The sequence below is a fragment of the Leucoraja erinacea genome, chromosome 14, assembly GCF_028641065.1.
Source record: "Leucoraja erinacea ecotype New England chromosome 14, Leri_hhj_1, whole genome shotgun sequence".
NCBI classification, from domain to species: Eukaryota; Metazoa; Chordata; class Chondrichthyes; order Rajiformes; family Rajidae; genus Leucoraja; species Leucoraja erinaceus.
Window position 1 is genome coordinate 42,546,964 of NC_073390.1, and position 26,667 is coordinate 42,573,630.

General features: G+C 44.6%; 1 protein-coding gene across 1 annotated transcript in view; it reads right to left on the bottom strand.

The window, feature by feature from the left end:
- Window positions 1-26,667, bottom strand: part of LOC129703644 (inactive N-acetylated-alpha-linked acidic dipeptidase-like protein 2) — a 289,914-nt gene that overhangs the window by 7,249 nt on the left and 255,998 nt on the right. Inside the window, exons 10-11 of the mRNA XM_055646259.1 lie at window positions 5,826-5,919; window positions 4,288-4,486 (exon numbers count right to left, since the gene is read on the bottom strand). Coding sequence (XP_055502234.1) covers window positions 4,288-4,486; window positions 5,826-5,919 — 293 coding nt within the window. The remainder of the gene's footprint in view (window positions 1-4,287; window positions 4,487-5,825; window positions 5,920-26,667) is intronic.

Sequence of the window (26,667 nt, forward strand, 5' to 3'; positions counted from 1 at the left end):
ATGAAGTACAAACGTAGAGATGCCACTCATCCAAGCTAGGACCAGAGCTTAGCGTCAACATTACACCAGTGTGTCAGCCTAGTTTCATCGGCTCATGACCTATAATCAGTGGCCCCATGGTGGCCAGATTGGAGATGATTGTGTCATCAAGTGAACCTAGTTCTTAAGGAGACACAAGGAAATGCAGATTCTGGGACCTTGAGCTTCATTATTATTTTTAAAAGAGCACTTGGACCTTTCTTTCAATAATGCTCACAAAGTTAAAAGAATCCTAGAATTAGTTATCTACTGTGCTTCACCATGGAATGATGGCACTTTGGAATTCATAGATTATCATCATAGCTTTGAATTATATTGATGCTGATTTATGTTGGTTACTAGGAAACCCATAAATTGGCATGAGAATTTTAAGCAACTAAACTTAACTATCGGATAAGTGGGGTGGATGGAGTCTGTAAGGTTAGATCACATGGGATACAATTGTAGGCACAATTGGCTTGGTGGAAGGAGTCCAAGGGTGATACTGGGTTGTTGTCATTTGGGTTGGAGCCCTGTGACCTGGCGTTGTGATCATTGCTGGGTCCACTGTTGCTTGTCATCTATATTAACAATTTAGATAACAACATTGTTAATATGGCGAGCAAGTTTGCTGATTACACCAAAACTGGTGGAGCAACGGACAGTGAAGAAACTTTATCGCGATGTATCTGAACAGGGGAAGTGGGCCAAGAAATTGCAGATGGAATTTAACTTGGATAAGTGCGACGTGTTGAATTTTGGTCAGTTAAACCTGGACAGGACTGAAACAGTAAATGCCAGAGCCCTGGAAAGTAGTGTAGAACGGAGAGACATGGGAGTACAGGTTCATAGGTCCACGAAAGAGGCAACACAGGTAGACGGGGAGTTGGAGAAGGTGTCATCGGTCAGGGCACTGAGCATAGGAGTTGGGATAGACACAAAATGCTGGAGTAACTTAGTGGGACAGGCAGCATCTCCAGAGAGAAGGAATGGGTGACATTTTGGGTCGAGATCCGTCTTCAGACTGAAGAAGGGTCTCGACCCAAAATGTCACCCATTCCTTCTCACCCAGGATTTCCGCCCATGGAACTGTTAGCTTCAGTGAACGGAAAGGTTCTCTGGCCCAGGAGCAAGGGAATCAAAATTAGGGGGCTAAATAAAAATGGAGCAATTCTTCAACCGCACCTATCAACCTCATAATATTTTCCACCTTAAATAAGGTCAGCGGGTGAATGGGAACACTTACCTGAAAGTTACTGTAGATTGGTTATTGCATGTGAACCAATCAGAGCAGTGTAGCATCGCTAACTCCATCTTACTGTACACTTCATATTAACACCCATTTTCCTACATTAGTTAGTCTTGGAAGCGGTAGTGATGAACTAACAACCTACTGTACCGCTCTACTATATGTTATGATTAAAGATGATTTTAACTTCAGACTGGTGTCAATTAAGTCATTTACAGTTACCATGCACCTCATATTCCATGGGTAACAAAGGTACAAATATTGAATTCTCCAATTTTAGGTAACCTCTAACAACCCCCACCCCCATTCCCTCACCTGTGCCACACCGGAACTCACACCTATTTCTCCCCTCCCCCTGCCCTACATTCCTTCCTCTGGCTTCACAATTTGCAACTCTTCAATCCTTTGACTCAATCCTTTTTTGTTCATCTCTGGCATTTGTCCAATTATCTGCCCATCCAAAACCCACCTCACGTGTATCCACCTGTCACTTGCCAGGTTTTGTCCTGTCCCTCCTTCTTCCAGCTTCAATCTCCCCCCCCACCCCCCTCCCATCCCCCAACCATTACCAAAGAAGGGTCCCGGCCCAAAACACCACCTATCCACGTTTTTCAGGGATGCTGCCTGACCTGCTGATTTATTCCAGCACTTTGTGTCTTTATTTTGTAAACCAGCATCTGCAGTTTCCTGTCTCTATCTACATCCAAATCACATATCATCCTCATACTAGAAATATATTGCAAATGTTTCACCCCTGATGGTTTGAAGAACTAGAAGTCCCTTCCTAAGTCCAGAACAGAAGTATGTTATGAGGACTGCAGCAGTTCACAAAAGTGATGCATCATCATCTTCTAAAGTAGAAATGGCATTAAATACTAGGCTTGCTGGCGATCCCCACAACTTTGAATAAACATTACAAAAAATCCGTGACCTTTAAAGAGTAGATTTACAAATATTTGATTTGTGAAATATTACTGTAGCACTGTTGGCCCCTTGGGGATATATCTTTAACTCAGCTGGCTATTATTTGCTATAATGAACAGTGCTCTACTCCATACATATGGGAATACACTGTACCAAAATGCCCATAATACATTTTGGACAGCTTTATCAAGATATAAAATTGTACTTTTATGAAATATTTTTCTTGAATGCATTGTGAATCAAGTAATGGCGATGAATATATGCTCTTTAGATGGAAAGCAAAGGCATGTAAGGGCAGTGATCTAGATGACCAAAGGGTTAAAATGAGATCAAAACATAGACTATGTTGATCATATGATTCACGTAATTGTGATGAATGAAGTTGAGTGTAGGAAGTAGAGGGAATAACTGAAGAATGAATTTGCACTGGCATGGTGGTGCAGCAGTAGAATTGCTGTCATACAGCGCTTACAGCGCCGGAGACTCAGGTTCGACCCCGACTACGGGTGCTGTCTGTACAGAGTTTGTACGTTCTCCCTGTGACCTGCATGGATTTTCTCTGAGATCTTCGGTTTCCCCCCACACTCCAAAGATGTACAGGTATGTAGGTAAATTGGCTTGGTAAATGTAAAAATAATTGTCCCTAGTGTGTAGGATAGTGTTAATGTACAGGGATCACTGGTCGGTGCGGACTCGGTGGGCTGAAGGGCCTGTTTCCGTGCTGTATCTTTAAAACTAAACTAAACTAAATTTACCAGCATTGCGGTGAATCAGAGGAAGCTGTGGTCATTTTTCTCCTTCCAGCAAATGAATAAAGAAAAATGTCATCTATATTTTACCTGGCTGTGGAGGCCAAGTCAATGGATATTTTTAAGGCGGAGATTAGCAGATTCTTGATTAATACAGATGCCAGGGGTTATGGGGCGAAGGCAGGAGAATGGGGATGAGAGGGAAGGATAGAGCAAGAGTCAAGAGAGTTTATTGTCATGTGTCCTAGATAGGACAATGAAATTCATGCTTGCTGCAACACAACAGAATATTGTAGGCATAAATACAGATCAGATCAGTGTGACCATGTACCATAGAATATATATATACACACATAAAAAACAGATAAAGTGCAATAGGCTGTTATAGTTCAGAGTTTGTTTGAAGATGTGTTTAATAGTCTGATGGCTGTGGGGAAGAAGCTGTTCCTGAACCTGGATGTTGCAGATTTCAGGCTCCTGTACCTTCTACGTGATGGCAGCAGAGAGATGAGTGAGTGGCCAGAATGGTGTGGGTCCTTGATGATGCTGGCGGGGCGGGTGTTTGCAACCTTCACGTGTTCCGCCCTGTTTCAACGAATGCAATCAACCTGACGTGCACAATCAAATAAGATCAAATAGAACAAGTTGTCCCACAACTTTAGGCTGTGCACGCCATACGCAAGAAGAACAAGAATGATGCTGGCAGTCTTTTTGAGGCAGCGCCTGTGATAGATCCCCTTGATGGTAGGGAGGTCAGAGCCGATGATGGACTGGGAAACGTTTACAACCTTTTGCAGCCTTTTCCGTTCCTGGAAGCTCAGGTTGCCGTACCAAGCCGTGATGCAACCGGTCAGCATGCTCTCTACTGTGGACCTGTAGAAGTTCGAGAGAATCCTCCTTGACAAACCGACTCTCCATAATCTTCTCAGGAATTAGAGGCGCTGATGTGCTTTCTTTATGATTGCATTTTTGAACAGCCACAAATGGATTGCAGACACTCGATGGGCCGAATGTCCTAATTCTGCTCCTAGAACTTATGGACCGAGGGGAAGGAGGATGGATGTAGCAGTATCAATAACCAGAATATTTTTTTGTTTGTATCTTCAGACTTCTAAGATATGTTAATTATGGTTGCTTTAGATTCCAAGATGTGAGGTGTTTATATTCCCTACAAAATATTAAAATTGAGCTTCTGAATGAAGTATTAAATGTTTGATTTAAACATCAGGTAAGGTACAAATATTATATGTCATTATTTCTCAAGAGACATTAATATTTCTCTTTCAAAATTACTTCATATTTAAAAGTATTTGAATGATAAATATGACAACAAGATTTTTTCTGTACCTATAATAACCCGGAGGAGCCTGTTCAACGAGGAAGTTTTTCTCCACATGTTGCAGCACGTCATTCAACATTCTCAGATGCGCAGGGTCTTGTTCTTTTGGATTATTAGCTGGTCGCATTTCATCTGACTGAAAAAGTTGTGCAGTTTCCCTCAGTGCGTTGGCGAGTGTCAGAATTTGATCTGTAGCGACACTTTTATCTTAAAAAAAGTACAGTATATAATGAAGAAATGCACTGAAGTAGCATCAAAGAGAAATACATACAAACAAATAGAGTCTTACAGTCTTAAAGCGTGGAGACAGGCCCTTTGACCTAGCTTGCCCACACCGGCCAACATGTCCCGTCTACACTAGTCCCACCTGCCTACGTTTGGCCCATATCCCTCTGAACCTGTCCTATCCATGTACCTGTATAAATGTTTCTTACACGTTGCGATTGTACGTGCCTCAACTACCTCCTGGGTCAGCTCGTTTCATACATCCACTGCCCTTTGTGTGATAAATATCCTAGACTCAGGAACAGCTTATTCCCTTCTGTTTTCTGGCTTCTGAACGGTCCTTCCACAGGCTAGGGTACTGTCCGATTCACCTCCATCCCATGGTGAACATTGGATTTTGAATATGGAACATAGCTGAGAACTATATTCTGCGATCTGTATCTCCCCCTTTGCTCTACTTGAATTTGATTAATTACATTTATGTATAATAATATATCTGATCTGTGGATAGTCTGGAAAACAAAGCTTTTCACTGGACCTCGGTGCACGTGACAATATTGAACCTAAACCTAAAACCTAAACAATCTGCCAGGATGCTGCCTGGATGAGGGACTATTAGCTACAAGGAGAGGTTGGATAAACATCTCTCTGGGGAGCCAGACTTTGAGGGGTGACCTGATAGACATATAACATTATGAGAGGCACAGATAGAGCAGACACTCAGAACTTTTTTCACAGGTCGAAAATGTGTAAGACTAGAGAGCATGGCTTTAAGATAATGGGGGCAATGTTTAAAGAATATTTTATATAGAGGGTGGTTGGTGCCTGGAATGTGATGCCAGGGGTGGCGTGGAGGCAGATGCGATGTGGCATTTAAGAGGCTTTTAGATAGGGCCATGGGCACCTGGATGGGAATGGATGGATCTGGATCATGTGCAAATTGATGAGATTAGTTTATCCTGGAAGCATGTTCAACATGGACATTATGCACTGAAGGGCCTGTTTTAGTGCTGTATTTTCAATGTTCTATGCTCTTTCATAATATTACATCAAGGTCTTTGTAAAAAATGGATGATTATTATGCACAGAAAAGATGGTTTAAGCACAAAAATAGCTGCATGATATGAATATGTATCACAAGAGCAATTATTTAGATTATATCAATCAATTCTAATATCAGAAAGTGAGGTATGCAGGGCTTTGGAAAGCCTGATCATCTATGATTTGTGGTTAGAAAGAAATGAACTTGAATGTACAGTATTCTCTTCAAATTAAAATGAATAATATTTCAAGAGTTCAATTACTAATGTAGTCACATTACCTGTGAGCTGTTCTTGAACCTCCAGGGCTACATCCAAAACACTGAAAGGTAGAACTGGATCATTGGCTATGTGCAGAATCATTTCAGCTGTCAACTGTAATAAACAAGAGGTGCAGTACTGGAAATGGCCTTTACTTCAGCAGAAAATCATTCTATTGTGCACAGCAAAGTCGAAGCATAAATATCTTAAACAGAATAATAACGCTACCTCTCTGCTCATTCCACCTCCATTAATAAACAGCTACAAAAAAACAACACACACATTTTTTTCTCGCTCATGAAACCTTAAGGGCCTGTCCCACTTACGCAATTTTTTCAGCGACTTGCCGGCACAGCAGCATAGTCGCAGCAGGTGGCCGAAAATTTTCAAAGTTGAAAATCCAGCGGCGATCAAAAAAAGGTACGACTCTTTGGGCGACTACTCACGACCATACGGGTGTCACCCCGCGACATGACGCCTGTATGGTCGTGAGTAGTCGCCCGAAGAGTCGTACCTTTTTCTGGTCGCCACTGGATTTTCACCATGTTGAACATTTTCGGCCACCCATGACGGGTGCCGGTAGTCGCTGAAAAAAATCATGTAAGTGGGACAGGCCTTTTCGTGTGACTTTTTCCAATAAAAGTTAAAAATCACTCTTCACAGAGTGATAGCATTGAAACAACAACCACCTCACATCCACCCTCACCAAAGTAATTAGATGGCTACTGAATAATTCAAAACAATGGGATTTTTGAGAGCGTGAGCTAAACTGTGAATCACTGATACAAGTGTCACGTTTCAATGCCACTTGAATTAATTTCAGAATTAAACATGCATAAATCTAAGTAGAGCTATATTTACATCAAAACGATAAATGTCCAGCATTGATGATTTACATGAATTCAGTTGCTAGTATTTCCTCCATTGTTTAACTATAGATGTAAAACTAAGCTTTGTGCTTGGAAATCTCCAAATCAGATATGTTTGCCTGAAGCTGTAATGACAATTCTTCCTGCAGGCATACAGATGACATAACCAAGTCCAGAGGCATAAGTTAACCATGCCACAGATATTGGTGTGTCAGAAATACTGTCATGGGTTCAGCAGGTACTGTTCTTTCGTGTGTTCGGCAGAATCAAGAGAAAAATGGTTGGTGCAGGCAGTAGCACTGAGGCAGAGAAGTAGCACGATCTTATTAAATGGCAGAACAGATGCAAGGGGCCAAATGGCTCATTCAATGGACAATAGACAATAGGTGCAGGAGCAGGCCATTAGGCCTCTTGAGAAAAATTCACTGTGATCATGGTTGATCATCCACAATCAGTACCCCGTTCCTGCCTTCTCCCCATTTCCCCTGACTCTGCTATCTTTAAGAGCTCTATCTAACTCTCTCTTGAAAGCGTCCAGAGAATTGGCCTCCGCTGCCTTCTAAGGCAGAGAATTCCACAGACTCACAACCTGAAAGATAGCGGAGTCAGGGGATATAGGGAGAAGGCAGGAACGGAGTACTGATTAGGGATGATCAGCCATGATCACATTGAATGGCGGTGCTGGTTCGAAGGGCTGAATGGCCTACTCCTGCATCTATTGTCTAAGTTTTGAAATCGATTTGTGAGATCTTTACAGCCATAAAAATCACTTCTTGTGGGTATTTTTCACCACCCTGATGGTAATCCAACAGATCAGATCTTCAACCCATTTTAGAACCAGTCCAGTTTTCATTCTGTGGATTTCAAGGGGTTATCAGCTTCAACGGGTTATCAGGCTGTGAAGAGATTTATCTTGCCATTTCTACAAGACATTCAGCAGTGTATTTTCTGTTGGTAGCGCCGATGGTCTGTTTTTTTTTGTTTAGATGAACAGGTGGCAATGTATGACTGGTGCTCATAAACCTGTCTATTCACTGCTTGGTAATCAGTACCACTCGGCAGGTTATACTACTTAAATTACAAACGGACTATTCTGCAATGTTGATGACCGAAACACGGCTAGAAAAGACAGGGGTGAAAAAATTAAAACCAGCTGTGGGGTTTCTGAAGTGATTCAATGTGACAACAGCTATTCGTGCTAACTTGTCCTGCTATCACAGATCAATCTATATTCCTGAGCAATGTGTTTACATAAAGGAAAAGTAAAGCTAGATCTCAGGGAATAGCTGGAAATACAGCAAATTGATCTTTTGTGTCCAAAGGAAGGCTACTTTAAGCATTCTCTAACAGGTTAAATGTATATATTTCTTTTTGCAATTATAAAAAATAATTAAAAAATTGTTTTAAACGTATTGATTCTAGTCATTTTTGACCGTTCATTGCATAGCTAAAAACATTCAAATAGTTCCACAACGTTCACTGTTAGTTCAGTTTGGAGTGGCTTTTGAGTATCAAAGCATTTCTGAGGAACGGCTGGTTTAAGTTTGACGCCTTATTGTTGTCAGCGAATTCTGGATGAAATAAGAGAAAAGATTGCTGCTGTTGGCAAATTTAACACATTGCGTGCATCAAACGCACTGTAATGGAGGTTGAAACACCAAACACAGTTAAACCGAAACGTCACCCATCCATGTTCTCCAGGGACGCTGCTTGACCCAGATTCAGAAGGGAAAGGGAAGGGGGGAGGAAGGGAGGAGGGGAAGGGAGGAAGAGATTCGGAATGATGGGAAGGAGGGGACATGGCAAGTGAGAAAAAAAGAGGGGGGAAGGCAGCGGAGAGGGGAGCAAGGGAGAAGGAGAATGGAAGGAAGAAGGTGGAACACAAAAATGGAAGGGAAAGAGAAAAAAAAGAAAAGAAAGAAAAATGAAGACGAAAGGGGAAGGGATAAAGGAGGAAGAAGGGGCGGAAAGGGGGAAGGGGCGGAAAAAAAAGAAGAGAATGAGGAGGGACAAAAAGGGAAAGGGGGGAGGGGAAGGAGAAGGAGGGAGGAGGGAAGAAAAAAAGGAACTAGAGACCGGGAGGGAGAGGAGGGAAAGGGAAAAAGGAGAAAAAAGAAAGAAAAAGGGTTAGGGGAAAGAAGGGAGAAGGGAAAAAGGGGGAAAAAGAGGGGGGGAGAAAGATGGGAACGTAAAAAAAGGGGAAGAGGAGGGGGGAAGGGAGGGTGAAATGGGGAGGAAAGTTAACAAAGAACAAAAGAGAGGGAAGGAAAAAGAAGAACAAAGGAACAAAAAACGAAAAAAAAAGAAAAAAAAAAAAAAAAAAAAAAAAAAAAATAAAAAAGAAAAAAAAGAAAAAAAAAAAGAGGGTAGGAGAAATGGGGGGAGGGCAAGCAGGAGGGGGTGGGGGGGTGTGGAAGGAAAGGGGGGTAAAAGATGGGGGGGGGTGATGAAGGGGGGGGGGCGGGTAGGGGAGAGGCGTAGCCTAAGGTGGGAAAAAAGGGTCAATGATGTGAATATGTAGATCGGGGCATACGCTCAGGGCTAAATTGGGGAAAGGGAGGAGGGAAGGATGTCGTGGCGGTAAAGAAACAAGAAAAAGGGGGCGCCAAGGAGGAAGAGGCCGAGGGGAAATGAGGGGTCATATAATCAAAGCACATCACGGGAAACCCATAGAGCACGCGGACGGATGGGGAGGCAACAAGGCACAAACAAGGGCCAACCACGCGAACATCCCTGGAGGCACCACGCCCACAGTCGGAAGCCGCCAGGGAAACGAGGGCACGGGGGCCACCAGCAGCCGACCAACCCCGACAACACCGTGGGGGGTGGGGTTGGGTGGGTGGGGGGGGTGGCAAAAAAGGTAGTCGAAGAAGGAAGAAATAAAGAAATGGACACACAAGCTAAAAACCAGATCCCCAAAACAAAAACAGAAAACAAGGACCGAAGACACTGATCGAACAGACAAAGATACAACGTAGGGTGATACAGGCAACCCGCACCCACGGTGGGGGGTGCCCAGAACTGGCCCCCAGTGCCCCAACAAGCAGCCCGGCGTAAGCGAACCCTACCGCCTGGACGAGACCCCAAGCAGCACGCGCCGGACCCGTGCCCCCTCGCACGGACGCCGTCGGGTAGCCACGCAACCGGAACACCGGAGAAAGCAAGGCCCCAGGCCCACGCGCTAACACCGGCCCAATGCTCAAATAAGCAGGGAGGGGATTGCTGCCCGAGGGTCCATGTTGTTGGTGGTGGAGAGCATGTCATTGAAGTATCAGCTGACTAACCCCCCACGGCAGCGCGCAGCCGCGCACGTGCACCGGCCATCAGCCACCCGAACAATTCTAAGTCCGGGGGTGCACCCCATTCGGCGTGGGGTGCCCCCCCCGCCCAGAACGGGGGCGGGAACCGACCACCCAAGGCAAACGGCCGCCCAGCCGCCAAGCCCGCTCAAGGACGCGCAGCAACTAATGCAGGCCAGATGCCAGGGGTGTGCAGGAAAGAATGCCGCAGTTAAGAACTTTCCGGCGTAAGGAGGTGTTGAGGGGCGGAACAAGCAACGAAGGAAACAAGCGCAACAACTAAACGAACAACAGAACAGGTACCTGTGCAACGGGAGGCAAGGGGCCAATGCTGATTGACATTTGCGCGACTTATGAACAAACCATAACCACGATCGTGGAAAAGTTTGGAGGGGCGCTGGGACACCGGAGACACATGAACCAGGAGATATAGTGCAATGGGCACGCAGCGTTCGCTGGGGTGTTCTACGGGTTCTTGTGTGTATTGGGATTTGGCACTCCACTTCGCCGACTGCTATTCGCACGTTTGCCAGGGGCTTAAAACATAAGCAGGGAAGATGCATCGGAAGAAGGGTCTCGACCCAAACGGCACGCATGCGTCCGCCGGCCAGAAACCATCCGGTGGGAGATGTAAGCGGGGGCCTCCATGTTGTGGCTACACGTTTAAGGCCCAGCAGCGATGTTCGGGCCCGACAGCGAGATTGATCCCGCGGACTACAGGAGCCCGAACAGGTTTACCGTCGAGGGAAAGGATCAGTGTATAAGTGATCAAGAAAATTGTACGAAAGGAATGAAATAAGACCAATTAGTGGCCGCAACAAAACCCCAACTGCCCTCCGGCCGCTCTGACAGTTGTCTACATGGTGTCGTCAGAGATGAGTGGTGAGGGGCGGTGAGCGCCGTTTGATGTGGGTGCACATCTGCTCCGAACCGGGAAGGCAATATTGGGATGGCACCCACCTGCCTTGCAGGTAGTTAAGGGTAATGGAACAGGCATGGCTTCGTCCTGGGGACAGGCTCGCCTGTTTTGGGGGGCGCGGTGTGCTTGCCATTAGGGGCGAAGCTCTGCTAGGGCGTGTCAGACAGGCGTGAGTAGCAGGGCAGAGCTTGCATCAAAGACACAGCCACGGCGGAGAGTAGGAAGATTGTCGGACATCGTGGCGTCACCATGAATAAGGCGAGGGTGCCGGACCAGTTAGCACAACCAGACAAAGAACTAGAGAAAATACCGGGAGACGATAGATGCAGTGTGGAGCCAGCCCCCTGTCGTTAACTAATCCGAAACATTCAAACCCAGAAGTGTGCCTGAAAACGACGTGTGAACTGAGAGATGAGGGTAGTGATTGGAGCTAGTCAAGATGGCCAAAGAGGCCAGTGAGAAGCCCAAGCAATTCCATAAGCTAGAACCGAATGAATAGTCGGCCGCCCACGAGGACGAACGGAACTGCACGTCCGCCGCAACCGTTGGCAAAGGGTAGATTCCATGCATACGCACAACATGGATTATGTCAACTAGCGCAGACAGGTGAGGGCATGAACCTGTAAGCGACATACAAGAGATGATGGAAAGGTCAGCCACCCAGGGCAGGTCTATAAATGGGGAGCTGCTGGGCACGACTGAATCACAGTGTCTTGCAAAGGTGCGGAAACATTTTTGTTTAAGCACAGGAGTCCTGAATGGCAGATCACACGATGGGGCTCATGGTGTAGGGGTGATGGCATGCTCTGGGGGGGGGTGGTGATTATAGTCTACGTTTGCATACACAAATAAGAAATGTTGGCGACTCTAGTTGCTCTGTCCGGACGGTGGGTGGGTTGACCGGGGTTGTATCGGAAGGTCGTTGCACCGACATACCGATGGGTGATGTCGGTGCGTGCCACTTAGCGAATGAAAACGCGGAGGAGTGCTGTAACATGAGTTAGGGGGATAGCACCCATTGTATGGACGGCGAACACCGGCAGGTTGAATTGGGAGTCAGGTAGAGGGTAGGCCACGGCATAAGGGCCGCTGAGAGAGTGCACGCAAAGTGTAAGGGTCTGGGCCGGAAGCAAGAAAGGAGGTTCACTGAAAAAGACGCTAGCAATAAGGTTAGCCCCGGGAGGGACGGAGCCAGCGCCGGCAAACACGTGGTCATGGTACGCGTGCTAATGAGGATCGGTACAGGTTGAGGGGCGACTCCTTGGAATTACATGAACCTATGCGCATTTCGTGCAGATAACGCGAGGAGTGCTCCGGAAGTGAGTGTGCGCGAAGGACGAACACTAGCCGAACCATTTTAATACCGCGGGGGGGGTGGAATGGGGCAAAAAAAAAATGAGGTGGAATGTATCCGGTATGGCACAACGAGAGCTCGCTGCATGACTACGGGGCAAAATATCGCACATGTAAGGACTAAACAAAGGAACCTACAGACGAGATAAAACAAAGAACACTCAGGGAACAGAATGAGAACCCGACCAGACAGATAACAATCGAGCCAACACAAAGTGGAAAAAAAAACCAAAACACAAAGGGATAAAGATAAAACTGGAAAAAAATCGGAAGGGGATCAAGGGACCAGGCGAGCGTGTGGGAAAGGCGCACCGGCCGTCGTGACAAAGAGGAAGAGGCAGGCTGGGGAGCCACGCATGCGATGAGGCCGGTTAAAAGCGTGCAAACTGCGACAGACTATCGGGATACTTGGAGCCAGGGTAATATGGCGCGAATGCCGGATGGGGACGGCCAAGCCAATTGATGACTGTGGAGGAAAGGCGGCAGACGGTGACAGGAACCGGAAGTAACACTAAAGCGGAGTAGGATCCCGCACCGGCCGGCGGCAGTCAGCCTAAAGAATGAAGCACAAGAGGACAGTAGCGCGGAGATATTCCTTCATGAGACATGGTACGGCGACAAGCCTGGAAGAGGGTTCTCCCCTCAAATGGGCTGGCACAGCGTCATAGGCCGCGAAAGCTCCGACCCCTGACGTACGTTCCACTTGTGGTCAGTGGGATAGAGACACGAATACGCGCTCAAAGTAGGGACGGTGAAGCGGGCCGGGCGGGGCGCGTAACGCTGCCTATGGACAAAAAGGTACAGTCCTGGACAACGGTAGCCGGTGCGATACCATCTCGAGGCTCTCACACAAGGCTAGTCCCAGCCGGGGGCGTGCACGACACAAGCGTACTTTTGCGGAACCCAACACAGACCAAGGTCAAGCCTGGAGCTAACTTACTTGGTGCCGTGTATGGGGTCGCACGTATCACGACGGGGTTGCAGAAGCACGGAGAATTTGGGGTGATAGGATTGTCTAGGGCGGGATGGGGCCATGGGCGGCAGAAATTAGTGCATTGGGCTTGGGAACGGAGCACAAATAAACCGTAACCGAAGGGAGGCCAGGGGGTTGAGGGACGGCGAAGACAACAAAGGAGCCGAGGCCGGGCCGCTGTGGAGACCCGACCGCCATGGACTGGCGCTGGACAGGAGTGCCTAGCCGAATGGAAGGGGCCGAAACTAAGGGCCTGTCCCACTAGCATGCGACTGCATGCGGCTAGCGTGACCTAACTTGGTCGCTTGAGCCGTATGGCCTCGCGGGGCCGGTCCCACTTCGATCGCTGGAGCCGTATGGAGTTGTGCGAGGCGTATGCCCCGACATCGTGCGGGGCTCCGAAAAACTGACACTGTCCACAAATTCCGCGTGGCAACGGCCAGTCAGCCCACAGCCGCATTGAGGCACCGTCTCGACGCCGTACGCACCATGTCGACGCCGCATGCAGCGCCTCGATGCCGTATGCAGTGTCATGACATCGTATGCCAAGTGCGTGCCGTTGCGCGATGACGTAACTGCTTAACGCCGTGCAACGTCCAAATTCAGTCGGCCCGCCTCCTGCCCAGCTGATTGGTGAGTATGACGTTGGGACCAGCTCCGCACAACTCCAGACGGCTCCGCGGTTGGAAGTGGGACCGGCCCCGCGAGGCCGTACGCCTCAAGCCACCATGCTTGGTCGCGCTAGACGCATGCAATCGCATGCTGGTGTTACAGGCCCTTTAGATGCTTAGCAACTTTGGTTGCCGAACTTATTCTAATTAAATACTGAGTAAAACTACTGTCTTCTGTTCAATTTTGTCTCCCTGATATACGAAAGATGTCATTAAACTGGAACAATGGGTCACGGTGGCACAGCGGTAGAGTTGCTGCCTTACAGTGAATGCAGCGCCGGAGACCCGGGTTCGATCCCAATTAAGGGTGCTATCTGTACGGAGTTTGTACGTTCTCCTCATGACCACGTGGGTTTTCTCTGAGATCTTCAGTTTCCTTCCACACACCAAAGACATACAGGTATGTAGGTAAATTGGCTTGGTATAAGTGTAAATTGTCCCTAGTGTGTGTAGGATAGTATAAATGTGCGTATATCATTGGTCAGTGTGGACCCGGTGGGCTGAAGGGCCTGTTTCGGCACTGTAACTCTAAACAAAATGAAACTAAACTAAAAGAGAGTTAAGGGCCTGTCCCACTTGGTGATTTTTTCCGCGACTGCTGACATCATTGACTGACTTATCAGGTCACCGAAAAATACGCGGCGTAATGACTTATGACGTGGCGTGATGACGTATTGACGCGCTGTGTTTTTTCAAGTGTCGCAACATTTTTTTTGTCGCTGCTGGATTTTGAAATGTTCAAAATCTTTTGGCGACCCTAATATGACGCCGGCAAATTCCCAAGTGGGACAGGCCCTTTAAAGTTCTCCACGCTGATTTTGAACAAGTGGTTGTGGAATATGTTGAAATAATAAACTGCAGAAGCTGGAATTATAAGGAAAACACAAAGTGCTGGAGGAACTCAAAAGATCAGTCCGCGTCTGTGGAGGATATGGACGGGTAACAATTCGGGTCAGGATATTTCTTCAGACTGGGAGGGCCCCGCCTGTCCATTCCCTCCACAGATGCCGCCTGAACCGCTGAGTTCATCCAGCACTCAGTGTTTTGCTTGTGGTAAATATGTTGGCAGGCCATCCATTCATTGCAATGGGGAGATCTTCGGTTTCCTCCCACACTCCAAAGACATACAGGTATGTAGGTAGTGTTTAAGAAGGAACTGCAGATGCTGGTCTGAAGAAGGGTTTCGGCCCGAAACGTTGCCTATTTCCTTCGCTCCATAGATGCTGCTGCACCCGCTGAGTTTCTCCAGCTTTTTTGTGTACCCAGGTATGTAGGTAAATTGGCTTGCTATAAGTGTAAATTGTCCCTAGTGCGTGTAGGATAGTGTAAATGTGCGTATATCACTGGTCAGTGCGGACCCGGTGGGCTGGGTCACAAAGGGTGGGCCGCATTTATGTTGACAAGCTGAGGACGGAAATCAGATATTGCGGGGAGCTTGGTTATGCCTGCCCGGTGAAATATGTGGTGCTCATGCTGTTCAGTACAAAGCTGCACAAATCCAACTGCTGATCCATTATCCTGCAGCAATTCCAATATGTAAAATGAAATTGCCCTTTCTGCTAAAATTTATCAGAAAATCCACATATTATTGCTTTTGACTGAAGATTTATTCAGGCTGATTTGATTCAAATGTGCGAGACTTATTTATTCATTACTGTTCTAATTGATAAATTCACCATGCCATTTAAGTCAGTATGCATTTTATTTAAGGGAATTGAGTAACTGTGACTCGCCTATTAGTATGTAATTCACAACTCATTGCGACTTTCATTTCAAAACTGGAACATTGAAGATCACAAGTGTGTAGATTTTAGATGAAAGCTTTCACAAGCCATGCAGGACTGCCAGTTAAATGATCTACTGTATATTGCTCAATGATTAAAGGCCAAGCAAAATCTTTACATCAGTGGATGTGAATATTTTTTACATAGGGAGAAAATAATGAATACTTTTGAGTAGAACTAGATTCATCTAGATTTGTATTCTGTATCCCATGACACAAAAGTATAAAATGAGGTATCTGCATAATGTACATAGTGCAGCGTAACATTACATTTTACAATGATCAATGGGAAGCATTCAATCATTAATAAAAGATGATTAGTTACTGATTCATTTGTTGTGGTCAAAATTGTAAATATATTAGATGTGTGCTTCATTTTGTTCCCTTTAATGTGCTTTAAATTCATGCATTATTTAAAAAATATATATTACCAGGCAGTAAAGGAATATCAGGAACCAGGTAAACAATATTCATATTAAGCTAGTTGGGGAATTTAAACAAACTTTGGAGCAAACGTTTGTGACCAAAATTTTAAGAATTTGATGAGTGTTGCAATACAAATGGAACTTTTTAAATCTCTTGGATTCTTTAGTTCTTTAACGGCTAAAAAATAATTGAATAATTTCACCTACTGAAATCACAACTTAGATTATTATTGTGCTTGACAATTGATTGAATGAGGGAGACAAAGTTAGAATGTGTTTTTTCATTTGTTTTGCGGATTATATTAGATAAAATGTGTGTAATTAGGGATTAATTTTAGATTGAAAATAGATGTTGCAGTGAAGATAACCTATAGGTGGCATTCATTGTTGTAGTGTTCTGCGTCGAAGAGTCACACAGCATCAAACAGGGACTTTGGTCCAAGTCAGCACAGGCTAACAAGCGCCATTTACACTAAACCTATTTTTTATATTCTCCTTAAGGGCCTGTCCCACTTGGCCGTCATTTGCGCGCCATTTACGCGACCTCCAAAAACGTGGTCGTCGCATTGTGACGCATGGGTAGCGTGTGGGTGGTGCGGGACGGGAGCATGGAGAGGCGTGGAGGAGTGTGGAGTGTGGAGTTGCGCGCGGTATCGCGCGGCACTCCAGTATTTTGTGCTGCACTAAATCTTCGTGCGCCACCGGCGTGGCGTATTGCTTACGCACGCGGATGTTCTGCGGTTGTACGCTGACATCCTGACCTCGTACGTGTAGTGCGTGGTGATGCATGATTACGTCACCGTGCGTAACCATGCGCCGCTGCACGCCGCCCATACGCAGTTGGCCCGCCTTTTACGCATCATGGATATAAGTGTGCGCGATTTAAAAATGTGCACAGTGTCGTAGAGAAAACTACGTGGTGAACAGTTTCATAGAGAAAACTACGTGGCTCTATCTAACTCTCTTTTAAATTCATCCAGTGAATTGGCCTCCACTGTGGCAGAGTATTCCACAAATTCACAACTCTCTGGGTGAAAAGGTTTTTTCTCATCTCCATTTTAAATCATGGCCACCCCTTTATTCTTAGATTGTGGCCCCTGGTTCCTGACTCCCCCAATATTGGGAAAATCGAAGGTAGACAAAAATGCTGGAGGAACTCAGCGGGTGAGACAGCATCTTTGGAGCGAAGGAAATAGGCGACGATTCTGGGTCTAGACCCTTCTTTCGCCTATTTCCTTCACTCCATAGATGCTGCCTCACCCACTGAGTTTCTCCAGCAATTTTGTCTACCTCTGATAATCTTACTGATCTGTATGCAAGAAAAGAATCTCACTGTACCTTGGTACATGTGATAAGAAAGGAACCATTAAACTATTGAAAACAAATTGGAGGATTCAGAGTAAACTAACATCGTCAAAGGGAGAATGTCCAATGGAGATCAGGATTGAACCAAGGTCACTGGAGTTGTGAGTCAAAGCCTCTACTGGTTGTACCACTAGACTACTCCTTAACAACCTAGATCTTTGCTTAGGAAATGGTGAAATACACACACATGTTCAATTGTTGGGATATTAATTTTGTCTACAAAAATGGGAGTGGGAGATTGGTGGAAAATGAATGGAAAAGTGCAATAAATTGATCCCGTTAGCTGTAAAAGCACAGTAACACATAGCTTCTGTTTGACAGCTATTAACAAGTGTTGTTTACATAACAGCTCAGTCCCAAGATGAAAGCATTTCTATGTTCCACATGGATGGTTAGACTTGAACGATTTAAACTACAAAAGCATTGTAGAACCAGTACATAAATCCACCACAAATCAAATTGAAGAGTTGAGAAATTGGGCAACATCGTGAATAAGTTGCCCACAATGGCAAGCTAAGGTGGACTTGCTGTAAGACATTAAAATACTTTGTTTATATATTCTCTAAACCTTATGCAAGATGTCTTCAGATTTAAGGTTTATAAGTGTTAAATCTTATTTTATATCTTTGACTATGTCTTTGCTGAATGTTGGTCTCACCAAATGCACATCTGGGATGGAAAGCAGGGACTTCAGAAGGAGATCCAACTCAGGTTGTGAAAGCTGTATTTTAAAAGGATAACATTACAAGGAACACTTGACCCATGCAGTTCACATTGGGGCCTGCGCTCCATTCTCCGTTTCCCCAGCCTCCATCATCCTCACCTCCAGCCTCCTAAATGCATCAATTCTATTTGCCCCTTCTGTTCTCTGTGGTTGTGAATTTCGCAGCTTTAGGTACGTCTTTGGGTAGAGAGGTTTCTTCTGAATTCCCCGCTGGATTTCTTGACAGCCTTCAGTCACACACTTCCTCACGTATGGAAACATCCTTTCAGATTCCCCACTGTCTCACCAGAATGTAAAGACATCTAATTGGTCATCAGTCAGCCTTTGATCAAGGAATAAAGGCTGACCGATGACTATCCTCTGCTTGTATGTCTGCTCCTACATGTTTGGTATCACCCTTATAAATCTTCTCTATACCCTCTCAATCTCCTCAGTATCTTTTTATGATAATGGTGACCATGAGTATGCAGAACTCCATATGTATCTAAGTATGTAGGAAAGAACTGCAGATGCTGGTTTAAATCAAAGATAGACACAAAATGCTGGAGTAGCTCAGCGGGACAGGCAGCTTCTCTGGAGAGAAAGAATAGGTGACGTTTTGGGTCGAGACCCTTCATCTGAAGAAATGTCTCGACCTGAAACCTCACCGATTCCTTCTCTCCAGAGATGCTATCTGTCCCGCTGAGTTACTCCAGCATTTTTTGTCTATCTTCCAAATGTATCTAATCCAGGTTTAATGCTGTTTGACCACAATTTTTTTACTTTTCAATTTACTTACCCTTCGAAACGACCCCCAGAGTTTAATTTGTGGGCTTGCTGACCTGTGATGTAAGTTTAGTGGTTTCTATTCTGCAATTCCTTTGTTTCTCCATCCTGCCTAGATTTATGCCTTCTAAGTAAAAAGATGTCTCCTGATTAGTTTCTAACAACATGGCGTTAACCTATGTGTTGTATGGAGGATGGTGGCTGGCCAGTGGGTGCAACACCACAACAGCTGAGAAGGTGGAAGAAGTCTGCAAATCATACATCTTTGAGTCAGTCAGTGCTCAGCAGGTTGGCGCTATCATCTCTAAATCAGTAATTTTCTGGTTTAAATTGTCCTCCAGAAACTACAGCACAATGTTTCCAGCTGACATTCCAGTACACTTAGAGTTGCTGTCTCTTCGAAGAGACATTAACCAGAGCCTCTGTTCTCTCAGGTGGGCCATGATAATATTTCACATGGTAATATATCAAAGAACAGCAGGTGAGCCTGACATCCAAACCAATATTCATCAGCAAGCAGGGAGACTCCAAACCGTGGTGAGCTCCACGCAGTTGCACCTAGGTCTCTGACAAGGACCGTGTGGTGACTGTCCGTGCACTAGTTTCCTCACTTTAAAAGATGTTCACCTAAAGGGACAACTGAAAGAACGGGCACGGGTTATTGATTGGGGACGATCAGCCATAATCACAATGAATGGCAGTGCTAGCTCGAAGGGCGAGTCTGAAGAAGGGTTTTGGCCCGAAACGTTGCCTATTTCCTTCGCTCCATAACTGCTGCTGCACCCGCTGAGTTTCTCCAGCACTTTTGTCTACCTTCTCCCCATATCCCTTGATTATACTAGCCCATAGAGCTCTATCTAACTCTCTCTTAAATCCATCCAGTGATTTGGCCTCCACTGCCCTCTGTGGCAGGGAATTCCACAAATTGACAACTCTCTGGGTGAAAACGTTTTTTTCTCACCTCAGTCTTAAATTGCCTCCCCTTTATTCCAAGACTGTGGCTCCTGGTTCTGGACTCGCCCAACATTGGGAACATTTTTCCTGCATCTAGCTTGTCCAGTCCTTTTATAATTGTATATGTTTCTATAAGATCCCCCTCGTCCTTCTAAACTCCAGTGAAGACAAGCCTAGTCTTTTCAATCTTTCCTCATATGACAGTCCCGCCATCCCAGGGATCAATCTCGTGAACCTACGTTGCACTGCCTCAATCACAAGGATGTCCTTCCTCAAATTAGGAGACCAAAACTGTACACAATACTCCACATGTGGTCTTACCAGAGCCCTATACAACTGCAGAAGAACCTCTCTACTCCTAAACTGAAATCCTCTTGTTATGAAGGCCAACATTCCGTTAGCTTTCTTCACTGCCTGCTGTACCTGCACGCCAACTTTCAGTGACCGGTGTACAAGGACAGCCAGGTCTCGCTGTACCTCTCCCTTACCTAACCTAAGTTGGGGGAAAATAGAGCATGAAAGAAAGCTTGCGGGGAATATAAAAACTGACTGCAAAAGCATCTTTAGATATGTAAAATGGAAAAGATTAGTGAAGACAAATGTAGGTCCCTTACAATCAGAGACAGGTGAATTTATAATGGGAAACAGGGAAATGGCAGAACAGTTAAACGAGTACTTTGGTTCTGGCTTCATTAAGGAAGACACAAACAATCTCCCAGAAATACTAGGGAGGAACTGATGGGAATCCACATTAGTCAGTAAATGGTATTGGGTAAACTGTTGGGACTAAAGGCAGAAGAATCCCAGAGTACTCAAGGAGGTGGCCCTAGAAATCGTGGATGCATTTGTGATCATTTTCCAGTTCTCTCGACTCTGAATCAGTTCCTGTGGACTGGAGGGTAGCTAATGTAATTCCACTTTTTAAGAAAGGAGGGAGAGAAAAAAACAGGGAATTATAGACCAGTTAGCCAGACATCGGTAGTGGGAAAGATGCTGGAGTTGATTATTAAAGATGTAATAGCAGCGCATTTGGAAAGCAGTGACAGGATCGGTCAAAGTCAGCATGGATTTATGAAGGGGAAATCATGCTTGACTAATCTTCTGGAATTTTTTGAGGATGTAACAAGTAGAATGGCTAAGGGAGAGCCAGTGGATGTGGTGCATCTGGACTTTCAAAAAACCTTTGACAAGGTCCCACACAAGTGATTAGTGTGCAAAATTAGAGCACATGGTATTGGGGGTAGGGTATTGACATGGGTAGCGAACTGGTTGGCATACAGGAAGCAAATAGTGGGAATTAACAGGTCCTTTTCAGAATGGCAGCCGGTGACTAGCGGAGTGCCGCAAGGGTCAGTGCTGGGACCCTAGTTATTTACAATATAGTAACGATTTAGACGAGGGAATTAAATATAACATCTCCAAGTTTGCAGATGACACAAAGCTGGGTGGCAGTGTGAGCTGCGAAGAGGATGATATGAGGTTGCAGGGTGACTTGGATAGGTTGGGTGAATGAGCAGATACATGGCAGATGCAGTATAATATGGATAAATGTGAGGTTATCCACTTTGGTGGCAAGACCAGGAAGGCAGATGATTATTGTGAATGGTGTCTGATTGGGAAAAGCAGAGGTGATGAGAGGGGTGGGGGTGGGGGGCAGAAAGGGAATGGTGGGGTCGTGAGGAATGTTCCAGTTTATGGTAATTTTATAGATGAAAATTGTGCCTGGAAAATAGCCTACATGCAGCGGCCATCTGAAACACAGAAACCAAAAATGAAGAAAAATAAAAACAATCAAACAACATAAAAACAGCCTCTGGCTTTTCTTGATAAAGATGGATGTTTGTAAGGGCCCTGTCGTGCGTTATTGTGTCAATGATTGGAAGATATAAGTTATGTGTGTTACTGAGATTGCAAAGTAATTGCTTGGAAATGTTTGAGGGCAAATGTCAAAGGCAAATTGATTCACTTCCAAGACTGCCTGCATTCAGCACAGTCCAGTGGTCAGGCAGTATCACCAAATCATTTTTATGAAGTGCAACGAGAGGTTACTATGACTGCACTACCACCTTGCTCTGTAAGTATCCGAGCCACACGCTCACTAGCTAAATGTACCAAATATTCCACTCATGCTGCACTGCAATTGTCATCAGAAATAAATCCATTTTGTCCTGGTTCGGCTACTTTATAGCTCGGTGCATATGCTTATCTACTTCTTTCAGCAGAGGATTTACAATAACGGAGGATTTCAACATTTTAGATTTTTTCTTGCATGATTCAAATTCATAAGATTCCATTTGCAAAATACTAATAGTGGGCAAATGTAACAATCAGAAGAGAAAAATTGATCACACGTCTTTGAGTCAGTTAGTGCTCAGCTGGTTAACACTATCATCTCTGAATCAGAAAAATGTCAGCACACATGCCTAGAAACTAGATCATAGATCCCAGACAAAATCACACAGGGCAATCCAATATCAAATTTCCCTGAAGTAATTATCATAAGGTCATAAGTAATAGTAGTAGAATTAGGCCATTCAGCCCATCAGGTCTACTCCGCCATTCAATCATGCTGATCTATCTCTCCCTCCTTACCCCATTCTCCTGCCTTCTCATCATAACCTCTGACACCCGTACTAATCAAGAATCTACCTATATCTGCCTTAACAATATCCACTGACTTGGCCTCTACAGCCTTCTGTGGCAAATAATTCCACAGATTCACCACCCTCTGACTAAATAAATTTCACCTCAAATTTCCATTTAATTCTGAAGGAATAACCAATATTTAAATATCGCAAATGATATTTTCTTGGTGAAACTGTGTCAAATGCAAACCACATTAGCACACCTGACATTTTCCCAGAATCAGACACACATCCTAATGAGGTCAGAGCCATTTTCCGCTGTCACCAACAACAAATGGAGCTCAAAGATCTATTCACATACAGTCTCACCTTCAACAAGAAGCACATTATGATCTTACATTTCCTACTATTTAAAGGGATACACTGATGACATTGACAAAACTGATAGAGCAGCTTCAATATGAAGACGGCTCAAATACTTTCCGAAGCTAGTTAAATGTACCAAATATTCCATGTGTGCTAGATTGTTTGTAGGATTGTTTCCCAGACCACTCAGCAGAGCTATCTTTTCAATAAGGGCCTGAGTGCAGACACCTGAGGGGCAATCTTTGTACACAAAGGTGGTGGGTATATGGAACGAGCTGCCAGTTGAAGTAGTGGAGGTAGGTACTATCACAATATTTAAGAAATACTAGACCAATGGCAGACCCGTTGGGTCGGCTCCCCCAACGCAGCCGTTCCCTACCCGCAGCCCCCACGGGAGACGTGGTCCTCGAACTGAAGCCGTTAGTGAAAGGCCGAATTAAATGGTGTCTCTTGAGGTTGAAATGCGGGCGCCAGCAGCCGTTATGGTCGCTGGCCAGCAGGAGGTGACAAAATGAATGAGTGGGGGGGGGAGAAGGATTTGTTTAAAAACGTGTACTTAAAGGCGACGAAATGTAATGAGGAGCGGATACTTAGAAAGAAAAGCAAAATTTCCACCGAAATGGAAAAGACCTGGGAGATTGAGTGTCTGGATTCGGCGTGGCAGTGAATCAAAGGAAGAAAGTAAAAGGATCCATTCTGATTGGACATCTGCGAGCATCGGCCATTCCGATTGGACATCTGCGAGTATTGGGCACGAATCAAAAGGCAGAAAGGCAGCCAGTCGTCAGGCACAGAGTCTTATAGATATATAGAAGATAGATAGATAGATAGATAGATAGATAGATAGATAGATAGATAGATAGATAGATAGATAGATAGATAGATAGATAGATAGATAGATAGAAGATAGATAGATAGGTATAGATATAGATAGATAGATAGATAGATAAATTAGGACAGGTAAATGGAAATGATAGGTTGAGAGTGATTTGGTCCAAATACAAGCAGGTGCGACTAGTGTAGATAGGACATGTTGGTCGGCATGGGCAAGTTGGGCAGAAGGGCCTGTTCCCACGCTGTAGGATTGTACGACTCCAAGTAAAGCATTTCAAGATTTTTTCTGAAGCATTTAGCGTGGGCCACTTTAGACAAGATCAACAAAGGTCACTAATTTGTGTCAACTCACTAGATGTCACCACTATCCCTCCTGAAGTCACACTATCTTACACGCAAAATAGAGCAATGTTAGTCCCATCGCACCAAACCCCAGCAACTGTGGCAGCACTTAACTGAGGATTTTTATAGAAGACACAAATTGTAATAGTTGCCTCCTGCACAGGATTATATGAATTGTTTTTAGCTTCCTTAATGAACTGTATTAAATATATATATACTTACTGTATATTTGGTCATATGACATTAATTTTAGTAATTAATTTTAGTAAATCATCAATGGGACTACTGAGGATGTGTTCAAAGTGGCAAAATGTTGGGAACTGTTTAGCTCAGCCGGTTACAAAACAGTAATTGCATCGATTAATTAAACAGTATATATTTTCATGTAATTTTATTTATTCTTGTAGTGAGTAATAGAAACACTGATGCCTGCAGTGGATATCTAATTCATTTTGACATACGGATGAATAGGCCTTTCAAAAAAGTATGATTAAAGGAACATTAGCAATTTAACTAAATGCTGACATGATAATGTTGGCTGCACCACAGGTTAGGTTGAAGTACGCATAAGCTTTTTGTTGAGTAGTTATGCCTCAGACTGACCAAGTAGAGAAAATAATTGATTCAATGCCTACAGCTTGCGTGGAGATACCCACGTCAACATGGCAAAATCCCCAAAGGTAACTTCAGAAGAACATTACTAAATGACATTAGACACAATCCATTTAAAGAGTGATTATCATGTGAACTGAAGCTCAGAACTTGAGTACCTTACACGAGGGAAGAGAGGTAGTTTGGTTTATTGCCACGTGTACCAAGGTACAATGAAAAATCTTTTGTTGCATGCTATCCTGTCAAACAAAAGTCTATACATTAATACAATCAAACTGTTCACAGTGGACAGATAAAGAATAAAGAGTACAATATATACGATTGTGGTCTGGTAAAAAGACATAGCAATTAAGGGAAAAAAATCCAGAACACTGTGCATAAACTGCTGGTTGCACAGCCATCATTGATAGAGGGAAGGGACATACACACAGTCAGAAATGGTCAGTGAGCCTAAAGATTTACAGGGCTGAAGCAAATGAGAAGCTGATGATCAGACACTGTTCCTCCAATTAGCACTGGGACTCACTCTCTGACAGTAGAGGAGGCCCAGGACAGAAAGGTTTTGCTAAACACTTTTCCTCCCCCTCCCATTCCCACACTGATCTTTCTGTCCTGGGCCTCCTCCATTGTCAGAGTGAAGCCCAGTGCAAACTGGAGGAAGAGCACCTCATATTTTGCTTGGGGGGGGGCAGGTTGGGCAGCGCCATGAATATTGACTTCTCTAACTTACCCTCTAAGTAACCCTTGCTTTCCTTCTCTCTCCCTTCCCAGTTCTCCGACCAGTCTGACTGTCCCTGGTTATATTATCTGTTTGCTTTGTTGTTACCATCACCTAGCTAACAATGATTTATTCTACATTTACCTTGGTCTCTACTCACTTACCTCACACGTCCTTAATCTGTATCTCCCCCCCCCCCCCCCCCCCCTCACCTGACTCGACCCAAAACGTCACCCATTCCTTCTCTCCAGAGATCCTGTCTGTCCCGCTGAGTTACTCCAGCATTTTGCATTTATCTTCAGTTTAAACCAACAGTTCCTCCCTACAAATGGGAAGCTAAATGGTTTAAAAAAAAGATGAAAATGTAACAGTCAAAATGACAATAGACATTAGACAATAGGTGCAGGAGTAGGCCATTTGGCCCTTCGATCATCCCCAATCAGTACCCCGTTCCTGCCTTCTCCCCATATCTCCTGACTCCGCTATTTTTAAGAGCCCTATCTAGCTTTCTCTTGAAAGCATCCGGAGAACCGGCCTCCACCGCCTTCTGAGGCAGACCTTGAATGAGTCAAGGTCGATCATCAAACAGGGAGGGATGTTAATAACACTTGTCGAGTTAGGCAACAACCTGAATTTGGGCGAGTCCAAAATTATGGAACATTGCTCAGAGAGCAGTGAAGAATTGAGTTTGTGAGTAACAAAAACAGGGATGATTGTTTCAACAATTTTGACATTGAAGCAAACTGATCAAGCTGAAATGCACATGACCTGTGCAAATGAACCCAATTAGGGCAAGTACATTTATTTTTGAAAAGGCAAGTATTCCCCGAGTAATTCAAATGTTGTTATTTTGCATTATTAATGCAGAATTCTGATTTCTGTATCCGACGGATGCAGTGACAAATGCAATTAAATGTACTGAGATTAGAAAAGGTTCAGTTTCAATTCCAGGAGTCTGCTTGTCGAACAAACAAGATTATTTCAGCACTTCATGTGTAAGATGCAGTGTTATAAGTTAGCTTGCAAGTTGGAAGATAACAACAAGACAAAACAATTTTCAATTTGATTGGAGGCATTTTTAGGAACTAGAAAAATCGAACAATGAGGTCAACTGCTTTTGCTTATCATTTCACCATATCTTTCAATCCCTTCTCCCCAGAAATGCATTAGAAATGTTCCCTCAGATCCATTCTTCTTTAATGACCATTCTGCCAAATTATTTCATAACTCACTTTCATTCCGAGTAAAAATGTTCTACATGATTGCTCTTCTATATTATTTTACCTTATGCTCTTTACATAATGG